The following is a 24583-nucleotide window of genomic DNA, read 5'->3' as shown; positions in this document are numbered from 1 at the left end:
GTAGATATGTCTTTCTGAACAGATTGTCAATGTCCTTCAAGACCATAACTAATATAAAATTGCACAATACAATTGCTAATAATATGAACTGTACACTTTTTATATTAGAATGATGCTTGCTACAACATTACTAAATTGGATTTCTGCCAAAGATAAAACTCATCAGGCATGGTTGCTCATGCCTGCAATTCCAGCACTTTGGGGGTGCTGAGGCAGGGAGGATCACTTGAGTCCAGGACTTTGAAACCAGTATGGGTAACACAGTGAGACTCTGTCTCTAAAAATAGGTTAAAAAAAAAAAAATTAGCCAAGCATGGTGAAACAAGACTGTAGTCTCAGCTACTTGGGAGGCTGAGATGGAAGGATCGCTTGAGCTCAGGAGGCTGAGGCTGCAGTGAGCTATGATCATGCCCCCACACTCCAGTCTGGGTGACAGAACCAGACTTGGTCTCAAAATATGTAAAAGTAGATAAAACTAGTTTGCTTGCTGAACATGATAAAATATAGCAAGTTTCCATTAAAAGACTAGTAGAACAAATTATAACACAACCTCAGATAATGCAGCATAGTTAAAACAAAACAGCTTCGGCCATATTCTATATTCCAACCTCTGCAGTGCAAAGGGACTAATATGGTCAGCCAGGCGTTGAGGCAGTCACAGAACTGCTGCTCATGTGGTTTTTAAACATGATTTTTAATTCCCCCTAAAGTGAAAGAAATTATCTAACAAAATTTATTATGGTTTAAATTGCTATTGTTTTAGTTTTCCTCAAACTTTAACAAATTAAATTATGTAGTTAATTATAGTCATTAAGCCTGAAAAATGTTTCAATTGAACAGAAGAACTTCCTGTGATGAAGCCTCCAGTCATCAAGGAGAGTCAATATATTTTATGCATAAGTTTTCCAACATGTTAAGCACTAAGCTTTTAACTAAATAGTTATGGGGAAATTGTTATCACCAAATGAACACATATCCTGGCTTTGTAAATAACACATACTACTTATCCTGATTCCAGTTCATCACTAAACATCTCTTACATAATTTGATCACAGTAATATCCTCAGAGATGGTTGCATGCAGAATCCTGTATTAAAACTGTCTCAAGGGGCTATGCTTTTAATGTTGACCTTAAATTTATTTTTGTTCCCCTGCCCTGCTGTCAGCTGTCACATTCTATAGTTTACCCACTTCTGTAAGGCCCTTTCAGTACTTGGGATTTGTTAAGAAGCAGAACTCAGATAACCAAACTTGTTAGAATTCAGTGTGAAGGAAGAATAAGTAGACTCTGGCCAACTGCTGCGACTACCATTACAAATTTAAAAAATAAAAAGTAAATTTAAAAAAGTCTACTCTACAAAAAAGAAAACTCTACTTAAAAAAAAAAAAAAAAGATAAGGTTTCACTCTTGTTGGCCAGGCTGGAGTGCAGCGGCACGATATTGGCCCACTGCAACCTTGCCCTTCCTAGCTAGAGATTCTTGTGCCTCAGCCTCCAGAGTAACTGGGGCTACAGGTGCGCCACTGTGCCAATTTTTAATTTTTTTGGAGAGATGAGATCTCACCATGTTGCCCAGGTTGGTATGGGATTCTTGAGGTCAAGTGCTCCACCCACCTCAGCCTCCCAAAGCTCTGGGATTACAGGTGTGTAATCACTACACCAAGCCAATGAGGCACTCACTTCTGAATGAAGTACAAGCATTAGTAACATCTCCCCTAGTCTCTCCAGACTGGTTATGCTGCCACAACTGAATTCTAAATGGGCAAAGTATTATACGATTAGTTAGGCTTCTTTGGTAGGTATCAAAGAAAACATCCACCTAAATTCTTAAGAACCTTGTTAAATAGTGGAGTTTATAAACTCTATACAGAGTCTGATAGCACATTTCTATTGGAAGACTATGGAATCACAATTAGGACAATAGAACTATATAGATCAGCAGCTGGCTTAATTGGCTTCCTGTAACTTATTAACAAATTAGGTTACAAAATACAAAGGCAACTTAATGAATCATCATATATGGCATTGAACTCAAAGCTGAATTGTGATGTGCTTTCCATAATTCAACCTGCTTAATTACCCATATGAATGAATCATACTTCAAGCCTGCTAACACTTTTGGATACCTGATGTTTATGTAATGGTGGTGCTCATTTGCTGAGTAATGAGTAGTTTCCCAGGTAAGCAGAAGCAGCCCTCAAAACAATCATAATATGACACAGTAACAATAGGGCTGCTTTTTGAAGGTTCTAGAAACCCAAGACATGTATTTCAAGAGCCAAATTACTTATTTTTTCTTTTATCACTTATCCTCAAGTTCTATAAGTTACTTCTATTGTATCAATTCAAATATTTGGTTATTAGATGTCTAGTTTTTAAAGGCAGACAAGATAAAATTGTGTAAATTTACAAGTAATGGCAACTGATAATAATGCTTAAAGGAGTTATTAAAGCAACAGCTTACTACCAAACCTAGGCTTCTGAAAAATTTGCACAGGTGGGAAAAGATAGGGGGCAAAACTCTTAGCATATTTTAACAAAATGTGCCAGGGAAAAGGTCTTTATTCTGAGAGTATAACCATCTTACTTTAGGGGTATTAAAATTACCTTTTATGAGATAATTTTCAATTTTTAAGATGTTATTAGCAAAATTAAAAGTTGGTCATTTCAGTTTAGTCTCCTCATTTTTAGTAAATTTACCTCCTGTGAAACCTAAGTTATGGGAACCACTAGAACACCTGTGAAAACATGTTGCTGTGAGGTACAGTGAATGATTTTACAAAAAGAAAAGTAATTCATGACCACAGACCAGGATATCCGAAGTTTTGGTGAGATGGATTTTGTTGTTGTTGTTGTTGTTTTGTTTTTTACAAAGTCTTACGACTAACTGTGGAAAAATAATTGGTTAATCTGACAGTGAGTACCCTTAAAAGTACTGAAGAAAAGGTATCCAAAAAAATACCCAGCATTAGAGAAGTGAGAGAACACTATATTTATCCCCCACCAACATGAGGAAAGAACAATTTTGGAACATATGCCTTGTAAAACTTCTCAAAATCCACAACTACATTTCTAAGTCTAAAATATATGCTGCTGGTCACAAGGAAGTTACAATCATATAATTGAACCTACTGACATTACATGTAATAATTAAAAACCCAAGTACCATGCTTACTGTAGTGTCTGGTACATATAAGTGCTCAATAACCATTAGTTTTATTACTAGGATTACCTCTGTCTGCCTCTTGTACCTTCTTATAAAAAGAAAGCAAAGTGAACGGAATGAATTATGTCTTAAATAGACTGAAGAAAAGCTTCTGTATTTGTCTTTTCTGAACTAAGCAATTTCCATAGTGCCTAGCAAGGTATCAGAAATGAACTCAATGAACGAAATTAAACGATAACTCTTTAAGACAGAAAGGATTCCCTACCGAGCCCAGCATAGGCAGACTATGTTACCCAGCCTGGCCTTGAACTCCTGGGCTCCTGTGCTGCAGCCATCCTCCCACCTCAATCTTCCCAGTAGTTGGGACTACAGGTGTGTGCCATGGCACCTGGCTAAGGCTAGCTATTATGAGTAGTAATATAAGATGAAATTAAAAAGACTACTAATAGTAGGATTTAAAATTACAAGTGTTTTAAAGATTCTCCAGTACGTTTATTTTACAAAATTTTTGTACAGTTGACCCTTACACATGGGTTTGAACTGGGTGGGTACACTTATGCACATAGTTTTTTCAATCAAAAGCAGGTGAGGTCACACAGATCAGTGTTTGTGCTTGGAATGTGAAACTTGTGTAAGGAGGGTCAATTGGAGGGCCAACTTTTCTACATATGGGTTTTGCAAGACTTATTGCAGGGCTTGAGTATGGGCAGATTTTGGTGTATATGTGGCCCTGGAATCAATCCCCAGCATATACCAAGGGATGACTGTATTTTAATGGTTTATAATGTTAAAAAGAGAAAAATGCGTAAGCACAATTTTCAACACTTAACTATTTATCATATTAATACGATTTCAGTTATGCCTTAGGTTTATTACCAACTGATCTTCAAACTGCAGCAGCCCATAAGTTTGGTTGTAAGTGTTCTTGCCATTCCAACCCAGCTGTCACTGAGTCAAATAGTTTAAAATATACACACAGACACAAGCCTTTTGTAAACAAATCTTTTATACTGTAAATAACTGTTCCTCAATGGAACTTTTTATATCCAGTTTACTTCTTCTCTAAAGTCTAAAGTTGGGATATTCATATTAAATATACAACAATCTCTATAAAGCAAAGAGTCTACCTCTGTGAAAATACAAGTAATTCTTTTTTGAGACAGTGTCTCACTCTGTCGCCCAGGCTGGAGTGCAGTGGCACAATCTCAGCTCACTGAAATCTCTGCCTTCTGGGTTCAAGCAATTCTCCTGCCTCAGCCTCCCGAGTAGCAGAGACCACAGGGGCCTGCCACCACACCCAGCTAATTTTTTTGTATTTTTAGTAGAGACAAGGTTTCACCATGTTGGCCAGGATGGTCTCGATCTCCTGACCTTGTGATCTGCCCACCTCGGCCCGCTGGGATCACAGGCATGAGCCACCGCACCCGACCAAAAACACAAGTAATTCCTGACGGCAATATTGTTCTTTACATAATTCATCTAAACACAATGAAGTGTGGAAGGCCAAAAGGAGAAAAAAACACTTCAGATTATCAAAACCAAAAGAGATGTGAAAAAATAATACATTTAACAAAGTAGGGGGTGGGAATTTAAATACAAGATCCTGTTGAAAATATTGATATTCAAAGAAACACATAGCTTTGGTTCCATAGCCACAAGTTAGGTTTTCCTAAATTAAAATTAGAAGTGATTTTATTCTTGGAAGATACATTAATTCTTTGAAGTCAGAATAAAAGGCTTGACAATTTAATTTCTATATATGACTGAATATTCAAAGGATCAAATACAAACAGAAGAGCAGCAAGAAAACAAATTGGAAGAAATAATTGTTCAACCAGTAGTAATAATTAAGACCACCATTTAAAAATTTTCTATACACAAAGAATGAGAAAATATTGAAAAGATTTTATACAATTAATTCAATCCCAATTTATTATTATTATACTTCTTTCTTCTTCAGTATTAGTGGACCCACATTATCTCCTGTCAATTCATTGTGTTTATTATGTGAACCATCACAGGCAGGAAACTAAAAAGAGAAAAGAATTATGAGTGTTAAAAATATGATTAGGTAGAAACATTTGTGAAATGCTCTCAGAAAGAAAGCACATCACATGCTAAAAAAAGAAAATCAGATTGCTTTCCTGAGTAATAGATATATTCTACATCCAACTGACCACATTCAAAATCTAACAATTTAAACAGTTCATTATTTGGTTTAGATTTTAAATAAAAACCTATGACTGATTCCATATGAGTGACTAAAATAGACGAAGGTTTAAAAGAAAATCAAGTAAGTTCTTGGTCATTTGTGGAGCTTAAAATTCAAGCTCACCTCTTGCTTAATTTTAAAAGAATGGAATTTAATTCATAAATAACTTATAATTTTTTATTGCTTTAAAACTCATGCATACCACACAATCTTTGAAACAATTAAAAATATTTTTTAGGCTGGGAATGGTGACTCACATCTGCAATACCAACACTTTGGGAAGTGGAGGTGGACAAATCACTTGAAGTCAGGAGTTCAAGACCACCCTGGCCAACATGGTAAAACCCCATTTCTACTAAAAATACAAAAATTAGCCGGGCATGGTGGCGCATGCCTGTGTCTCAGCTACTTGGGAGGCTGAGGTGGGAGAATGCTTGAACCCAGGAAGTGGAAGTTGTAGTAAGCCAAGGTCATGCCATAGCACTCCAGCCTGAGTGACAAAGCAAGACTCTGTCCCCAGCAAAAACAAATAATAATAATAAATTTAAAATAATTCACTCATAACCCATCAAAATATAGGTAATAATTAACATTTTGGTATTTTTTTTCCTCTGCATTCACTATGTGTATTCATGTTTTAAACAAAATTGGGATCTTACTGTAATATGCTTTCTTACTTGTGTTATATCAGGATCTCATGTTATTATATTAACATGATCATTCCTATTTTATCAGATATTTAGTTTATAAAAATTTTGCTATCACAAAGGATGCTGTGAAAAACAACAAACCTCAAATAGACTGATGTACTTAAAACCTCAAATAGGGCTGGGCACGGTGGCTCACACCTGTAATCCCAGCACTTTGGGAAGCCGAGGTGGGTGCATCACCTGAGGTTGGGAGTTTGAAACCAGCCTGACCAACATGGAGAAACCCCATTTCTACTAAAAATACAAAATTAGCTGGGCGTGGTGGCGCGTGCCTGTAATCCCAGCTACCTGAGAAGCTGAGGTACAAGAATCACTTGAACCCAGCGGGTGGAGGTTGCAGTGAGCCGGGATCGCCTCATTGCACTCTAGCCTGGGCAACAAGAGTGAAACTCCATCTCAAAAAACAAAACAAAACAAAACCTCAAATAATCTATGATCAAGTACAAGAAAACAGATTTTTGTCAACTATTTATAGTACCTATCACTCTAAACTCCTTCCCACATTAAATATCATCTATAAATCATCTTACTTCTCAAAAACATATAATGTTACATCAGATTAAAACAAACCCTGAAGATTAGAGATTAAAAATTAAGTAACTTGTCCAACCAAACCCATACTGTGACAAGTATCATATTTGAACACTATTTACTGACATCAAAGCTCTTTTCCACTAAACCTTACGTCCTCTCTCAAAGAATGTGTATTTTAAAATACATGTTACTCTAGATAAATGCCAAACATTGCAAAAGCATGAGATTTTTATTCTTCTTTGCTGCTCCAAATTTCCTAATGTAGGTAGTTATCTATCATGCAATAAAACTTCCATTTAGGAATATGGTCTTTCAATACCAAATATTACAGAAAAGTCTCTCATCTTACAGAACTTCAAAACTGGGGATTTAAGAGGCAAAACAATCCTACCACTGCAAAATTTCAGTGTGCATATAAACAGATATCTTACCGTCTTAGAACGCCAACACCTACAATAAGCTGCTTTGGTAAGACACAGATCTTCAATGTTTATTTCATTCACTACTTTCGGATTTTCCTTTTGTATTTTAAGATTAATCAAGCTATCCTTCTGTTGTTTTTTCTTCGGGAGGAATGGACGAACTGCAAGGTAGCCAAGAAGTGCAAGTACACCAAGGAAAGGCAATAACCGAAGCCATTCTGAAACTAAACATGTAGATTTGTCAGAATCTGTAGTGCTTTTGGAAAATAACTCAAAATAGCATGCCTAGATTCATTCTTGAGCTTATTCTTTATATGTTACTTTTCACATTAATTCCTTTTTAATGGATTCATAAAACTGTGAATAAACAACACAATCAAGCCAGCTCTACCAAGGACCACCTTATTTTATTTATGGGCTAATTTGAGACCCGTAAAACTAGAAACCTAACTTTTCAGAAACAGGTTCCATTTCAAATATTCTCTCATTGTCCACATCAAGTCTATTTGTGTGTCTATTTTTATTTTAGGAATTATGATTATGATAATTATAAATAAAATTCAATATATATTTTATAGATCTAGAAAGCATTTCAACTCACATCTCCTTAATACTATGTCTAAAATCATACAACAGAATATCTGCAAAATTTTTACCACTGATTCATAATATCAGACAGAATATGTCCTTTGATGCTTTAAGGTACATTTTTGGTAAATGTTGCTAAAGAGCACTAAAATGTTGTGTAAAAGCTACTGTTTTAAAGAATACATTGAAACTGTCTATGTTGAATGTTCTCATTTTAACATACATCTCATTCCATAAACTTCACTTAAAGCCTTTTGGAGTACCCAGCCTGTCTTAAGAGGACAGGGAATATAAATGATATAAATGAAATAGTTGCTATGCCTGTGGAGACAAACATACCAGGAAACCAAGATAAATGTTTCAACGCACATTTATCAAATGTCTGCTAGCGCCCTGCCTCTGCTGGGCTCCCTTCTGTTCTTGAATTCTCAGTTAACTTCCCTCACTGAATGCCTAATCTGAATTCTCAGTTAACTTCCCTCACTTGAATTCTCAGTTAACTTCCCTCACTGAATGCCTAATCTGATACCTTGCTAGGCACTATTCAGAAATTGCTTAGTTGAGAAAAGAGAAAAACAGGAAGTACACTAACGCATGCTAATAAATATTAAAGATAAATGATCAGATTATGCTAAGAGTATAATGGCACTAGCTCATTTAACACTATGTTATCTTAACAACTACATTTGGTAGGCATCATTATTATCCCCATTTTACATACAAGAAAACTGTAGCCTAAGCAGGTTTAGTCCAGGACAGCTTAAATCCAAAGCCTGTTGTCAGTTAAAGCCTGTTGTCAGACATCATTAATCAAACCCAATAGATCTAAAATTAAAATCTGTTCCTCTCTTGGTAAAACTACTCTTAAGAAATAACTGTACTATTTTACTATTGAAAGACTTAATACCAACTCTTCCAAAATGGAATTATTTTTGATATAACATCATGCCAAAGAAATCTAAATGAAAAAAACCTACTTACCTACCATTTGCATAGATAGCACCTATAAGAGTGGCTGGCAGAGAAAACACAATAAATGGTAGCTTTTATTCAGAGATTATAGAGATTGGTGAGGAAGTACTAGCAACTCCTTTGAAAACAATATTTTGCCCAACAACTTGATAATGCTATATGGTGAAAATCTTCAGCAATATAATCTTGGTGTTACCAGAATAAAACTCTGTAAAAGTATGTACTTTGCCTGTCATGTTGGCTATCACATTCTCATAACTAAAGTGGAGATACTCCAAATAGATTATTTGAGTGAATTAAAGCTCTAGAAATGCTGGGGGAGAAGGAGGCCTATGTATAGATCTGTGCTACTCGATATGGGACCAATAGCCATACTGTTTAGATGTGTACCCAAGAATTTCTATTAATCCAGTATGGTAGGATGACAGACTTGTAGAAACTGCCTTGAAATAACAGTTTATTACTTATAGTTACCAAGAGAAAGAGATACACTATGCAATGCAGGGCCACATGAGGAGGTACTAGGGTTAATCAGAAGGAAGAAAGAGGAAAGGGAAAAGCATGGGCATAGGCTTTTATTGTGGTTTCCATGGAAAAGGTAAGGCAATAAAGGGTTTAGGACTTCTAGCTTATTGGGTTCTGGGCAAAAGCGTGGTCCCTAGTTGTCTCCTAACTGTCCTTGGGGTGATTTAGGACAGGGGAACTACTGACTTCATGTGTAAGAGTTAGATAAAGGAGGTGGTTAGGGGCATGGGCTTTGGACTGGTTGGTTTGCATACGAAAGGCATGCTCACAGGCAAGTAATTTAATATCTCTAGGAATTAAATTGTCTCCCCAGTCAACAAGGCCCCTAAGATGTTAAATAAAGCGTCATAAAATACAGAAAATTGAAAACATGGTTAATATACACATGTGGCTATTTACATGTAAATTAAAAAATGCTGTTTCTAAGACACACTGGTCACCTTTCAGAGGCTCAATAGCTACATGCCACTGCTACCATATTCAACAGTACAGAGAACATTTCCATTAATACAAAGTTTTACTGGACAGTGCTGCTGTAGATCATTGGTCTATAACGTGCCATCTCCACAGATAGGCAAGGCTACCCTTTCCAGCTTCAGCTCCCACCAACATGGTCTTCTCATGTACCTGAAGCCAGTCAAAGCTACTGTCTAGTAAGCAGCCTTCCTGAGTTCTTTGCACATGAAGTTCCTTCTGTTTTACCTAATTTGTATAGACCCTTCAGGACTCGGGTCAAATATTACTTCCTCCTGAAGTCTTCCTCAATTTCGCAAAGCAGAATTAATCACTTCCTCCTGTGTTTCCAAGCTGCATTCCTCATGTTTCTGCTACCATACTACTGCAATTACTTGTTTCTGAAGTTGTCTCTTCTATAAACCTGTGAGAAAAGAAATTGTACTCTACTCTTCCCAGCACAAAGTAGATGCCTCATATGTTTACTGACTGACTTACAGAAAGAATGAACGAGCACAAATGTCACTCACTTTCTCACTGTCCTATAATTTGTATTTATACTTATCTTCTAGATCAGGCAATGAATGTCTTAGTTTGCAATTGGCCCCAGCAACCAGTATGTAACTTGAAATAGCAGTCATTTAATAAATGTTTGTTCAGTGTAGAATAACATTAAGTTTTATTGTACATATTACAATATTTTAGAATGACAAGAGCTTAAATTTATCAAAAAGCAAGAGAATGGGAATGTAAAGATGAAAACTTTAACTTTATTTATTTATTTTTGTGACAAGGTTTCACTCCCATTGCCCAGGCTGGAATGCAGTGGCACACTCTTGGCTCACTGCAACCTCCCCCTTCCTGGGCTCAAGCTATCCTCCTGCCTTAGCCTCCCGAGCAACTGAAACTACAGGAGTGCACCACAACACCTGGCTAATTTTTGTATTTTTAGTAGAGATAGGGTTTCACCATGTTGACCAGGCTGGTCTAGAACTCCTGACCTCAAGTGATCCGCCTCCCTCAGTCTCTGAAAGTCCTGGGATTACAAACGTGAGCCACTGTGTCTGGCTGAAAATCTTAACTTTAGACTCTTAAAACAGCATTTCCTAACTTAACTCACAAATCTCAAGAACAAATAGCATTAATACTGCTTTAAAATCCACTTCAGAAAATATTCTTTTGAACACTTAATTCCTTGGTAAAACATTACACTTAAAAATACAGCAATGAGAGGTACTATTACCTCCTATAAAAAGTAGTAACTTACCAAAGTCTTAACATAATCTGCTTTTTAAAGATAACTACAATGTAACTACTGAAAAACTTTATAAATGAAAGCAATACAGCTTGAAAAACTCGATTCAAAGGACTCTGTACATATTTATGGGGTACATGTGATATTTTGATATATGCATATGATGTTAAAATCAGTGTAACTGGGATATTCATCACCTCAAACACTTACCATTTCTGTACATTGAGAACATTCCAAATTTTCTCTTCTAGCTATTTGGAAATAGCTAAATTATTGATAACAACAGTCACCCCATTACGCTACTAAACACTAGAACTTGTCCTATAAAACTATACTATAGTGCCTATTAAGCAACCTCTCTTCATTCTCTCCTCCCTGGCCTCTGGTTACTAGCATTTGACTCTCTATCTCCATGAGATCAACTTTATTAGCTCCCAGATATGAATAAGTACATAGAATATTTCTCTTTCTGTGAATTAAGGCTGATTTTACATGAAGAAAGATAAAATACAGAAGAATCGAACAAGAAACTTTTAAACATTTGAAACATGCTAGTCCCTGAGGACTAGCATGTTTCATATATATTCACCTATTACAGATATTTTAGACACTTCGAAAGAACACATTACAAACTATAAATAATGTGCAAAATAATTGATTTTTTTTTTTTTGAGAGAGTCTTGATCTGTCACATAGGCTGGAGTGCAGTGGCACAATCTCAGCTCACAGCAACCTCCACCTCTAATGTTCAAGCGATTCATTCTCGTGCCTCAGTGACCTCCTGAGTAGCCAAGATTACAGGCGTCTACCACCATGCCCAGCTAATTTTTGTATTTTAGTAGATACAGGATTTCACCTTGTTGGTCAGGCTGATCTCAAACTCCTGACCTCAGGTGATCTGCCCACCTCGGCCTCCCAAAGTGCTGGGATTACAGGTGTGAGCTACTGTGCCTGGCAAAATAAAATAATTTAAAATAATGTTCTGGGCTTTTTTTTTTTTTTTTTTTTTTTGAGACAGTCTCACTCTGTTACCCAGGCAGGAGTGCAGTGGCATGATCTTGGCTCACTGCAACTTCAGCCTCCTAGATTCAAGCGATTCTTGTGCCTCAGCCATCCAAGTAGCTGGGATTACAGTTGTGTACCACCACACCCAGCAAATTTTTGTATAAAATAATGTATTTTATTCAGCATATTTTTGTCTTAGGATTTTAACATTTATTTATTTATTTGGTAAATTTATGTCTTTTTTGGTGTATAAATACATAGGCTACAAATGCTTAACAAAATAAGGCTCTACTGTATTTTTTACCTAATGGGATGTCAGATTATTATATTATTTCCCCAACTCCTTAATATCATTTGGAAACATAAACTTTAATGGCAACATCTACCTATCATGTTCCCCAGTCATAACATAAGAGATACAAGGGGGCTGGGCATGGTAGCTTCATGTCTGTAATCACAGCACTTTGGGAGGCCGAGATGGGCAGCTCCCTTGAGGTCAGGTGTTTGTGACCAGACGGGTCAACATGGTGAAACCTTGTTTCTACTAAAAACACAAAAAATTAGCTGGGCATGGTGGCACACACCTGTAATCCCAGCCATTTAGGAGGCTGAGGCAGAAGAATGACCTGAACCCTCGAACTCACCACTGCACTCACCACTGCACTCCAGCCTGGGTGACAGAGAACTCACCACTGCACTCCAGCCTGCGTGACAGAGACTCTGTCTCAAAAAAAAAAAAAAAAAGAGATATAACAGGGACCTTATTATGTCTGGATCACTTGTGTCCCCAGTGCCTATATAATGTCTGGCTCAATTTATTTAACTTACTTTTGATTGAAGTATAATTTACAGTTCAGCTTATTGAGCTTTGTGGGGATTTTTTGTTTTGTTTTTTGAGACAGAGTCTCTGTTGCACAGGCTGGAGTGCAGTGGCATTATCTCATATCACTGCAACCTCTACTTGCCAGGTTCAAGCGATTTTCCTGCCTCAGCCTCCCAGATAACTAGGATTACAGGCATCTGCCACATTGCCCAGCTAATTTTTTAGAGATGGGGTTTTACCATGTGGGCCAGGCTGGTCTCAAACTCCCAACCTCAAGTGATCTGCCCATCTCAGCTTCCCAAAGTGCTGAGATTACAGGTGTGAACCACAGCACCTGACTGAACTTTGTGTTGATTAAGCACTCAGTGTGATATGACCTAAGACAAAATATATTTTCATCGCCCCAGAAATTTTGCTCTTGTAGTATCTTTCCAGTCAATCCTCCCTTTCTGATATTCATTAAGGGCTTACTGAACATTTTCTTTTCTTTTCTCAAATTTTTTAACAGTAGTCAAGTGCAGTACTGAGAAGGGGGGAAAAAGTAGAACAAGGAGTTGAATCTGTAACTGACTGTGATCAACTGAGATAACTCACTACCTTCGGACTAGCCACTAAACATTTTCTAAAAGAAATCAATTTCCTATTGTGAAAAACATTTTTCAATGTCTTACTCTATTACTACAAAAATTGTTTTACTATGTAATTACTAAGTACCTTCTAATATGGTTTGGCTCTGCATCCCCATGCAAATCTCATCTCAAATTGTAATCCCTATAGTCCTCATGTCGAGGGAGGAATCTGGTGGGTGGTGATTAGATCATGAGGGCAATCTCCCCCATGCCATTCTCCTGATAGTGAGTTCTCACAAGATCTGGTTTTAAAAGGGACTCTCCCTGCTTTGCTCTTCACTCATCTCTTTCCTGCCTTCTTATGAAGAAGGTGCCTTCTTTCCCTTCCACCATAATTGTAAGTTTCCTCAGGCCTTTCCAGTCATGCGTAACTATGAGTCAATTAAAATGCTTTCTTTTATAAATAACCCAGTTTGGGGTAGTATTTTTATGTTTTTAATTTATATATTTTATAGCAGTGTGGAAACCAACTAATACAGTAAATTGGTACCACAGAGAGTGGAGTACTGCTATAAAGATATCTGAAAATGTGGAAGCAATTTTGGAACTGGGTAACTGCCAGAGGCTAAAACACTTAGAAGGGCTCAGAAGACAGTAAGACATGGGAAAGTTTAGAACTTCCTACAGATTTTTTGACGGTTTTGACCAAAATACTGACAGTAATATGGACAATAATATCCAGGCTGATGTGGTCTTAGATGGAGATGAGGAACTTATTGGGAAATGGAGCAAAGGTCACTCTTGCTATGCTTTAGCAAACAGACTGGTGGCATTTTGCACCTGCCCAAGAGAGCTATGAAACCTTGAACTTAAGAGAGATGATTTGAAATTGAAACTTATGTTTAAAAGGGAAGCAGAGAATAAAACTTTGAAAAATGCACAGCCTAATGATGCAATAGAAAAGAAAATCCCATTTTCTGGGGAGAAATTCAAGCTGGCTGCAGAAGTTTGCATAAGTAACAAAGAGCCAAATATTAATTGTTAAGACAATGGGGAAAATGTCTCCAGGACAAATCAGAGGTCTTCACAGCAGCCCCTCCCATCACAGGCCCAGAGGCTTAAAAGGAAAAAATGGTTTTGTGGGCCAAGCCCAGGGCTTTGCTGCTTTGTGCAGTCTTGGGACTTGACACCATTATGTCCCAGCCATGGCTAAAAGGGGTCAACATACAGCTTGGGCCATTGCATCAGAGGGTGCAAGCTCCCCTGCAGGTGCACAGAAGTCTAGAATTGATGTTCAAAAACATCTGCCTAGATTTCAAAGGATGCATGGAAACACCTGGATGTCTTCACAGAAGTCTACTGCAGGGGTGGGGACTTCCTGGAGAACCTCTGCTAGGGCAGTGCAAAGGGGAAATGTGTGGTTGGAGCCCCCTAACACAGCCCCCACTGGGTCACTGCCTAGTGGAGCTTCAAGACTACCTGCTTTAGACGCCAGAATGGTAGATATACTGACAGCTTGCACCATGCATCTGAAAAAGCTGCAGGCGCTCGATGCCAGCCTGTAAAGGAGCTGTCCAAGGCCATGGGAGCCTACCCCTGGCATCAGTGTGTCCCAGATGTGAGACATGGAGTCAAGGGAGACCATTTTGGAGCTTTACAATTTAATGACTGCCCCGCTGGATTTCAGACTTGCATGGGCCCTGTGGCCCCTTTGTTTTGGCCAATTTCTCCTATTTGTAATAGGTGTATTTACCCAATGCCTGTAGTGCCACTGTAGCTTAGAAGGAACTAACTTGTGTTTTATTTTACTGACTCATAGGTAGAAGGGACTTGCCTTGTCTCAGATAAGACTTTGTACTGTGGACTTCTGAGTTAATGATGAAATGAATTAAGACACTGGAGGATTGCTGGGAAGGCATAATTGGTTTTCAAATGCAAAATGGGTGTGAAATTTGGAAGGGGTCAGGGGTAGAATAATATGGCTTGGTTCTGTGTCCCCACCCAATTCTCACCTCTTATAATCCCCATAATTTCCACATGTTGAGGGAGGAAACTGGTGGGAGGTGATTGGATAATGGGGGCGGTTTTGCCTATGCTGTTCTCATGATAGTTCTCATCTGGTTTTATAAGGGGTGCTCTTGCCCTTTTAGTCCTCACTCTTATCTCTCCAGCCTCCTCGTGAATGTGTCTGCATTCCCTCCTGCCATGATTGTAAGTTTCCTAAGGCCTCCCTAGCCATGCAGAACTGTGAGTCAACTAAATCTCTTTCCTTTATAAATTACCCATTCTTGGGTAGTATCTTTTTTTTTTCCAGACAGAGTCTCACTCTGTTGCCAGGCTGGAGTACAGTGCTGCAATCTCAGCTCACTGCAATCTCCGCCTCCCAGGTTCAAGCAATTATCCTGCCTCAGCCTTCAGACTAGTACTTGCCACCACACCCAGCTAACTTTTTTGCATTTTTAGTGGAGATGAGGTTTCACCTTATTGACCATGGTGGTCTCAATCTCCTGACCTCATGATCTGCCTGCCTCGGCTTCCCAAAGTGCTGGGATTACAGGTGTGAGCCACTGCGCTCAGCCTCTTGGGTAGTATCTTCATAGCTGTGTGAAAATAGACTAATACAGCTACTATGCAGAGATACTGGGCTGAATGCAAATATAGTAGCTGTCTTATTTATCTCTATGTAACCAGTGCTTAGTATAGTGCTTTGCGCAAAACAGGACTTCAGTAAATAACTAATTCAGTTGATCTGTGGTATAAATCCAGCTCCTCATATGCTTGGAACCAGGTTTCTTTTGTCTGTAAAGCAGGAATAACAACTGTAAGTTCATTTGTTCAACAGTATTTACTTAGTACCCACCACACTCCACAAATTGCACTATGTGGGGATACAGGCTAATAGCTAGATAAGGTCCCTTCTCTCATAGGGTATCTATTTCAGAGAAGAGAGACAATAAGTGAACAAACAAGATGATCACAGACTGTAGTAACTGTTATAAAGGAAATAAAGGACGATATAAGAGAAAACGAAACTAACCTGGGGCAGAGTAGTAGAGTGGCTGCAATTTTAGGTAAGGGGTCAGGGATGTTTTCTGAAAAAGAACCTTTAAGCAGATACCTAAAGAATGAGAAGCCAGGAGCTCAAGGACTTAAGAGCAGAATTTTCAAGGCATAGAAAAAAGTAAAGAATCTTCTAACTTCATAGGATTGCTGGGAGAAACAAATGAATGAAGTAGGAACCCACTCAGTAAAAACTACAGAACACAATTCAAACTATTAATGCATTCTGCCCTAAAACTATATAGTTAGGTAAATATTTGTCTCCTCCTCAACTAAACAAAAAAATCCCTAACTCCCCACCCTTTAAGAGACTTACATAAACCAAGACCTCAATAAATTTTAGCCTAATTGAGTTCATACTCCAATAAACTGGCATTTGAGATAATTCCTATAAGGTCTGGACTTATTTTGTGTTTCTTTGTGGATTATGAATAGTAACAGTGTAAGTTAAAATACAGGAAGACTACATAAAATATTTAAGAAAAAAACTTTCAGGACCTTCTAAAACATAATGCCTCACTCATATGTATCAAGTGATGGGAGAGGTACTGAAGATACAAAAATTATAAAACACAGTCCCTATCAGAAAGGAGCTTGCCTTTTCGTATGAAATACAGACCTATAAAAAAGGATTATAGTACTGTATGGTATGAGCAATCAAACAGAAGCAATGCAGAGGAAGAAGTTATTCACTCTTTACTGGGATGAGCAAAAACTGTACAGGTGTTAATACTTAAAAAGGTTTCTGAGAGATGAAGAGTACAGAAGTTCATGGGAATATGGGAGGAGGAGCTTCATTCCATGCGGAGGTTTAACATACATGAAGTATCTGGGAAACTAAGCAACACGGAATTGCTAGAATATAACGAAAGGGAACTGTAGAACTAAGCAGGTGCCATATGATGACAAGCTCTGATATTCAATAGGTAGGTAGGAATCTACCCTGTGCATAATAGGAAACCACTGAAATATTTGAATATTAACCTAACTAGGAAATTGTTTACCTATGAAGTCACTCTGGTATCAGATGGAAGATGGATTAGAGGGCCATAGGAATAGCACTGAGGGCTAGTAGAAGAAGACAAGGCAAGACAACCTGTTGGAAATCTATGAAAATGGTCTGGAAGAAAATAGTTTGAGATAAAACTAAGACAGTGGCCATTAAAGCAGAGAAGAAAGAACAAATGTGAGTAGTCTCTACTAGGATTCCCTAAACTGCAGAGAATATGTTTGTGCTTGCATTTTTGTTTTCTTTTTTAGCTTAAAACAACAGAAATGTATTCGCTCACAATTCTAGAGGCCAGAAGTCCAAAATCAAGGTGTCAGCGTGATTGGTTCCTTCTGGAGGATGAGGGAGAAGCTGTGGTGTCCGTTAGCTTGAAGGACTACACCCCAGTCTCTACCTCCATCTTCATTCACATGGTGTTCTCCCTTTGTGTGTGCCCAAATTTCCCTTTTAAAATATTTTAATATAATTTCAACTTTTATTTTAGGTTGAGGGGGTAAATATGCAGGTTTGTCACATGGGTATACTGTGTGATGCTGAGGTTTGGGGTATGACTGATCCTCTCACCTAGGTAGTGTGCACAGTACCCAATAGTTTTCAACCACTGCCCTCCTCCCTCCCTCCCCTTTTTCAGTTCCCAGTGTCTATTGCTGCCACGTTTATGTCCATGAATACTCAATGTTTAGCTCCCAGTTACAAGAATGTTTGGTTTTCTGTTAATCTCCTTAGAACAAGGGTCTCCAGCTGCATCCATATTGCTGCAAAGGATATGATTTTGTTCTTTTTTATGTTTTGCCAATTTTTTTTTGTTGTTGTTTGAAGACAGAGTCTCACTCTGTTCCCCAGGCTGGAGTGCAATGGCACCAGCTTGGCTGCAACCTCTGCCTCCCAGGTTCAAGCTATCCTCCTGCCTTAGCTTCCCGAGTAGCAGGGACTACAGGCATGTGCCACCACACCCAGATAATTTTTTGTATTTTTAGTAGAGACGGGGTTCACCATGTTAGCCAGGATGGTCTTGATCTCCTGACCTCGTGATCCGCCCGCCTCTGCCTCCGCCTCCCAAAGTGCTGTGATTACAGGCGTGAGCCACCACACCTGGCCTATAAAAACATTTTTTACTTCTTCTCTGAGAAGACACCAAATGGCAAATGACTTCAATAGGGGACAGTGGGGGGGGGGGGGGGACCGAAGGTCCCAGGGACCCCAGTGGCTTCCACCAAGGTTTCTGCGGAGGTTTCCCGCAGAGGTTTCTGCAGTGGCATCCGGGGCCCAGGTCATGGCAGCAGATGAGGCCAGGGCCAGGGCCTAGGCTGTGCAGCTCGCCAAAGCAAGGCCGAGGATAAGGAGTGGATGCCTGTCACCAAGCTGGGCCACCTGGTCAAGGACATGAAGATCAAGTCCCTGGAGGAAATCTACCTCTTCTCCCTGCCCATCAAGGAATCTGAGATCATTGACTTTTCCTGGGGGCCTCTCTAAGGACGAGGTTTTGAAGATATGTGGGTGCAGAACCAGACAGCCAGCACACCAGGTTCAAGGTATTTGTTGTCACTGAGGACTACAATGGCCATTTCTAGGTGTTAAGTGCTACAAGGAGGTGGGCACTGCCATCCATGGCATCATCATCCTAGCCAAGCTCTCCATTGTCTCCGTGCAGAGGTTACTAGGGGAACAAGATCAGCAAGCCCCACACTGTCCCTTGCAAGGTGACAGGTCACTGCAGCTCTGTGCTTTTGCACCTCTTCCCCTCACCCAGTGGCACCGGCATCATCTTGGCGCCTATTCCCAAGAAGCTGCTCATGATGGCCGGTATCAATGACTGCTATACCTCAGCCAGGGGCTGCACTGCCACCCTGGGTAGCTTCACCAAGGCCATCTTTGATGCCATCTCTAAGACCTACAGCTTCCTGACCCCTGACCTCTGGAAGGAGACTGTATTCACCAAGTCTCCCTATCAGGAATTCAGTGACCACCTTGTCAAGACCCACACCAAAGTCTCCATGCAGATGACTCAAGCTCCAACTGTAGCTACAACATAGGGTTTTTATATAAGAAAAATAAAGTGAATTAACACTGAAAAAAAAAATTAACATAAACAAACTCAGATCTCAATGAAGAATTATATTCCACAGAACTAGAATTTTTTCATTTCAGATTTTCAAAAGTCTACATATAACCATATCATTTTATGACACCACAAAAATAATACTGGCAGCTTGGTTGCTGGTTATTTTATATTTTCTCATTTATCATTTGTAGCTAAGCACAAAAATGATTTCTATTTCTTACCTAAAGAAAAGATAAAATATTTTCAATGCATGGCTTTACTGTTACTACTTAAAACCTAAGTTAGGGCCGGCCACAGTGGCTCACAGCTGTAATCCCAGCACATTGGGCAGCCGAGGCAGGCAGATCACCTGAAGTCAGGAGTTCAAGACCAGCATGCCCAACATGGTGAAACCCCATCTCTACTAAAAATACAAAAAGTTAGCCAAGCATGATGGCATGCACCTGTAATCCCTGCTACTCTGGTGGCTGAGGCACAAGAATGGCTTGAATCTGGGAGGCAGAGGTTGCAGTGAGCTGAAACTGCACTCCAACATTAACAGCAGAGTGAGACTCCATCTCAAAAAGCAAAATAAAACAAAAACCTAAGTTAAATATAAATTAATCACAGTAATGTATCTTGAAAGCCTCACCCTTGAAAGTGTGACATAAATGAAGATAGGTTGTTTCTAGTAAGTAGAATTGCCTGTACTTAACTAGTATATGCTAATTAAAGTTCTCCATGTGTTTTCTAAGAATGCAGAGTCATCACAAAAGGGTCAGTTGCTTTAAAAAAAAAAAAAAAAAAGCTAGATTTAAATAGGAAAGGAAACATAGGCAATAATAATGTGAACAGTATTGTTTTTTGCTCTAATTTTCATAGAAGAAAATGGAAATAGTTTTTGGTCTCCTAGACCATTTTAAACAATTGCTAAAAAGTTGTCTTCCAGGTTTTTATTTTAACAAGCCTACATTATGGATTCTACAAGTAACTCATTTAAGAAAACCAAATGTCATTAACTGTTACAATCTATTCAGAATGGGAGACTGAGAGTGGAAAATAGCCAATGAAATTTTTCTTCCATAGTACTCCAAAATAAACTCTGCAATTGTTTTGTCCAATCCAAAACAGGCTATCTCATTTTTTTTCATAAAGCAGTTATTGGAAGTACGTTCATGTTTCCTGAAAAGACCATTAATAAAATGAGAACTATTAACTATAGACACACTGTAATGAGACTTAAGTTAAATGTGTGTTATTAAAATACGTCTCTGAATTGTCATTATTTTTAAGAATCAGTCTTCATATTAAATATTGAACAACTTTAAAAAGGAAGTTACTATATATGCTGGATTTAAGAGGGAAAAGGTTTTGGTTGAGTTTTCTTAATGTCTTTAATAGGAATTAAATATGTGTTGACAATAGGGATCCTCAAAAGATAGTTCTAAAATCTAGCCATTAAATCTAGTTTCATACTTTCTAGTTTTCTTCAATTATACTTGATCTACAGAAAATTGAAAATGCAGCCACCACCTGGAAAAAACATACATAATTAATTGGACATTTTCCTTTCTTGAAAAAACTCAACAGTTAACTTATGCAAATTAGTAAGAAGGTAAGTTGGCAAAAGTGAACAAATGTCACAAAACGATCACACCCTTTTGGCCTGGTATTGCTATTTTAGTGAAGACATTCAAGAGGGAGAAATATGACAACTGGCATTTGGTTACTTGCCAGTGAACTACTACATAATGAATTTTAAATAACAGGAACATTCCTAATTTCCGGCTGTACAGAATGAATGGTTAGTAACCTTGGTGAAAGATGGCCTTGGTGAAGTTACCCAGGGTGGCAGTGCAGCCCCTGGCTGAGGTATAGACCCATTGTGATGTTAAAACTAAAATAAGTATTTAGTTAGGAAAAAAATGAGGATTACATTAAAATATGTAAAGTACTTAAAAGAAATCAGTGGGGGAAACCAAAATTTTATGAAATAGCTGCAGTTCTGTCAGAATAAACTAGTAGAATCAAAAGAATTTGATGTTTATAAACACTTGATGTGAAACTTTTTCACTTTATTTTACTTTTGAATTGCTTTTGATGTTTAGATGTTCCTTTTTAATGTTTATTATTGTTACCATGCTTTCTATTCAACTGCATGTTTTCTACTAAAACTCTTAATAGTTAAAAAATGTTAAAATCTCACAATCAACAGAGCAGCTCTCTGACCATAATTCAATGAATCTCTAGATTTGGAAGACAATGTAACTATCATCTAGTTTATCCCTTCTGAATCTATGTACTACCCACCACCAGAGTCTTTTTGTTGGTTTGTTTCCTTCATCTTTGAGAAGGGTTAGCAGCAAAGCACCACATTTGTTTGGGGAAAGCATTCTTTAATAATAAAAAAAAATCTTCCTTAGACTGAAATTCACCTCCCAATAACCTTCACCAATTTGGTTAATTTGGTATCAGTTCTATATTTTAGTCTACACAAATCTTATTTTTCTTATACCCGTGCAACCGCTATATTTTAGGTCAGGTACTACGATCTTTAGAACGTTCCTGGCAAGGCAACTCTATTTACCTCAATTATCTTAATTCATGTTTGCAACTCCCTGATAACCTAGGACACAGGAGTTGAATAGTTGCTGATTTCTTCACTCTCCTACTCGTTCGAGTCTGGTTAGACATACCCCCTTACAATGAAATGCTTGTAACTCAACAAAATCTCCCAAGTGTTGACTGCATTCTGGAGATTTTCATCCCTTAGATGTGAAATCCTCATGAGTGTGGGTTCTTTAAGTGAGGGCCCTGAAGTAAACGTTACATTATGTTCATTAAATTTCATTTTCTAAGATTTCACTCCTCATACCGGACTTTGAACACTTTCTGGGTAAGGTTATCTTTCTTCCAACTCAAGTCACCTCAACTGGCCATGGGACCGTAGAAACGCAGGTGACCTCAAATGCCCCATTGATAGGTCAACTCTAACCTGAGGGAATGGAAGTCATCTCCTAATTTCGTTACTAAGTAAAACGGTCATATACGTGTTACCCGTAAGTCTGTATTTCTTTCCCACACACTCCCACCCACACGCTGAGGGTACAACCTAGCCTATAGCTGGGGCTGCCTGTTACAAGGCGCCTTAGATAACGACGACTTACCCCGCTTTAAAATAAGTACGCTACAAAGAGCGAAGAGCAGGACAGGAGATGAAAGAAACTGGCCTGCTCCCAACTCAGCTCCTCTCTGCAAAAACCTGGTTATCTAGCCCCAGATGGACACCGGAAACAACTCCGAGGACAAAGACCCAGGGCAGTCAAGCACCCGGAGGCAGCATCACTTGCGTTCCCGAGGCTGCCACGCCGGCGCGCGCAAACCTTCCTCTGCGCGCAGGGGTCACGGGGTCACGTGCCAGGCGCCGAGCGCGGCCCCGCCCCTTAGCCCTAGGATTTTTACATCTCCTTCCCCCGCTCGGCGAGCGTGAAAGGATGGGGACTGGCTGACGGGGGAGGATTACCTGTGAGTCTTGCGAACCCGGTAATACTTTCGGGGACTGGGAGCCGCTTCAGATATGCGGGGAGCTGCACCTTCACGATGCGGGCCACGCTCTCCAGCACCATCCTGGCCAGCAGCGTCCGCTCGTCTCCCGAGCCCCCTTCGCTCTGGTCAAGCCGCAGCGCCTGCGCCGAGAGCGGAAGCGGCCGGCGGGCACTCGCGGCCTGGGCCTGGGCGGCGGGCGGGGCGGCGGGCCTGGGTGGAGAGGTGACCTGCCGGGCGCCGATTGGCGGCGGACGAGTGACGTACACGGGAACGGGCGGGTGCCGAGGCTCTTGTAATCTGGTGTGAAGGTGGCCCTACTGTGGGGCCTTTGACGTCTGTAGATGCTGGAGGGCAGCAGAAAAGATACTGTGTGAGATGAGATAAGCATGTGAGAGTGCTTTCTAACCGGAGAGTGAGTCCCTCGTGCTGTCTGTACTTCGTGTCCTCTCGCCCCGCCTCTTCCCCTACAGTTTAGGTGCTGTGGCCCTAGTGTTGCGTAGTCGCCCGCGAGTATCCTCCTCCCCCTGCCCCCAACGCAGTGCCTAATTTTACTCCTTCACCCCAAAGCTCGAGCTTAACAAAATAAAAATTAAAGTATTTTAACTAAACCAGGAACTGCTTACAGCTCTGACAGCTCTGCCCCTTGGCAACTTAACTGCAGCCCTGGCTCCAAAAACCTTCTCTAGTTTTTGCCACTCAGAGAAGATTCATAGTAGTCCTTCCTTAGATATTTTCAGTTCCTTCCAAAGATCAGTTCTTAAGGTTAAAACCCTTAGGGAAAGTGGTAAAAGAATCTAAAGCCGCTGGGCGCGGTGGCTCACACCTGTAATCCTAGCACTTTGGGAGGCAGAGGCGGGTGGATCGCCTGAGGTCAGGAGTTTGAGAACAGCCTAGCCAGCATGGTGAAACCCTATCTCTACTAAAAAATAAAAATAAAAATAAAAAGTATCTAAAGCCTTACGTTGTTCTTATGTTGCAAGCTTCTGCTAAAGTCTAGAGCAGGGGGTCCAATCTTATGGCTTCCCTGGGTCACACTGGAAGAATTGTCTTGGACCACACGTAAAATACACTAACAATAGCTAATTAGCTAAAACAATAAAAAATAAAAAACTCGTAATGTTTTAAGAAAGTTGACAAATTTGTATTGAGTGGCATTCAAAGCCATCCTGTTGGGCAAGTTTGATCTAAAATATTCTTGAATGTTTTTTTTTTTTAATTTTTAATTTTTTTTTTTTTTTTTTTTTTTTTAAATACAAGGCTCTATTGCCCAGGGTGTAGTGCAGTGGTGAGATCATAGCTCATTGCAGCTTCTAACTCCCAGGCTTTAGGGATCCTCCTGCCTCAGCCTCCCTAGTAGCTGGGACTACAGGTGTGTGATGCCATGCCCAACTAATTAAAAAATTTTTTTCTCTGTGTAGATAGGGTCCCATTATATCGCCCAGGCTGGATCGTTGTTTTTATTAATATCTCTAAAATATTTGAAAGATGAGAGGAGAAAATTTCAGTCCCTTGAAATACCTTTCTTGCTGTGACTTTGTTTCATATTTTGGCTGAAGTCAAAATGACCAAAGTCATGCACTTGCGGATTGAATAACGTGTGATATCTTAAAACATTTCTCATTATTTACAGTTCTCCACTTAACCAACAACATATAATAATTAACTGCTATGGTCCAGTATTTTATTTTGTATG

General features: G+C 39.2%; 1 protein-coding gene across 1 annotated transcript; it reads right to left on the bottom strand.

Moving 5' to 3' along the window:
- Positions 1-3636: 3636 nt before the first annotated feature.
- Positions 3637-23178, bottom strand: CISD2 (CDGSH iron sulfur domain 2). The gene is made up of 3 exons (XM_074396524.1): positions 22868-23178; positions 7054-7268; positions 3637-5195 (listed from the first exon to the last, which is right to left on the bottom strand). Exons 1-3 carry the CDS (start codon positions 22968-22970, stop codon positions 5106-5108), a joined length of 408 nt encoding a protein of 135 aa, XP_074252625.1. The 5' UTR covers positions 22971-23178; the 3' UTR covers positions 3637-5105.
- Between the last annotated feature and the right edge of the window lie 1405 nt (positions 23179-24583).

Source organism: Saimiri boliviensis, chromosome 3, assembly GCF_048565385.1.
Source record: "Saimiri boliviensis isolate mSaiBol1 chromosome 3, mSaiBol1.pri, whole genome shotgun sequence".
Taxonomy (NCBI): Eukaryota; Metazoa; Chordata; class Mammalia; order Primates; family Cebidae; genus Saimiri; species Saimiri boliviensis.
Note: the sequence above shows the minus strand (reverse complement) of the source record. Positions and strands in the feature narration are given on the sequence as shown.

Coding starts and splice junctions, on each gene's coding strand:
- CISD2 (XM_074396524.1), bottom strand. CDS start 22,970: ATGGTGCTGGAGAGCGTGGCCCGCATCGTGAAGGTGCAGCTCCCCGCA. Junction 7,269..22,867: donor CGGGTTCGCAAGACTCACAG/GTAATCCTCCCC, acceptor CTACATGTTTAG/TTTCAGAATGGCTTCGGTTA. Junction 5,196..7,053: donor GGTGTTGGCGTTCTAAGACG/GTAAGATATCTG, acceptor TTCTCTTTTTAG/TTTCCTGCCTGTGATGGTTC.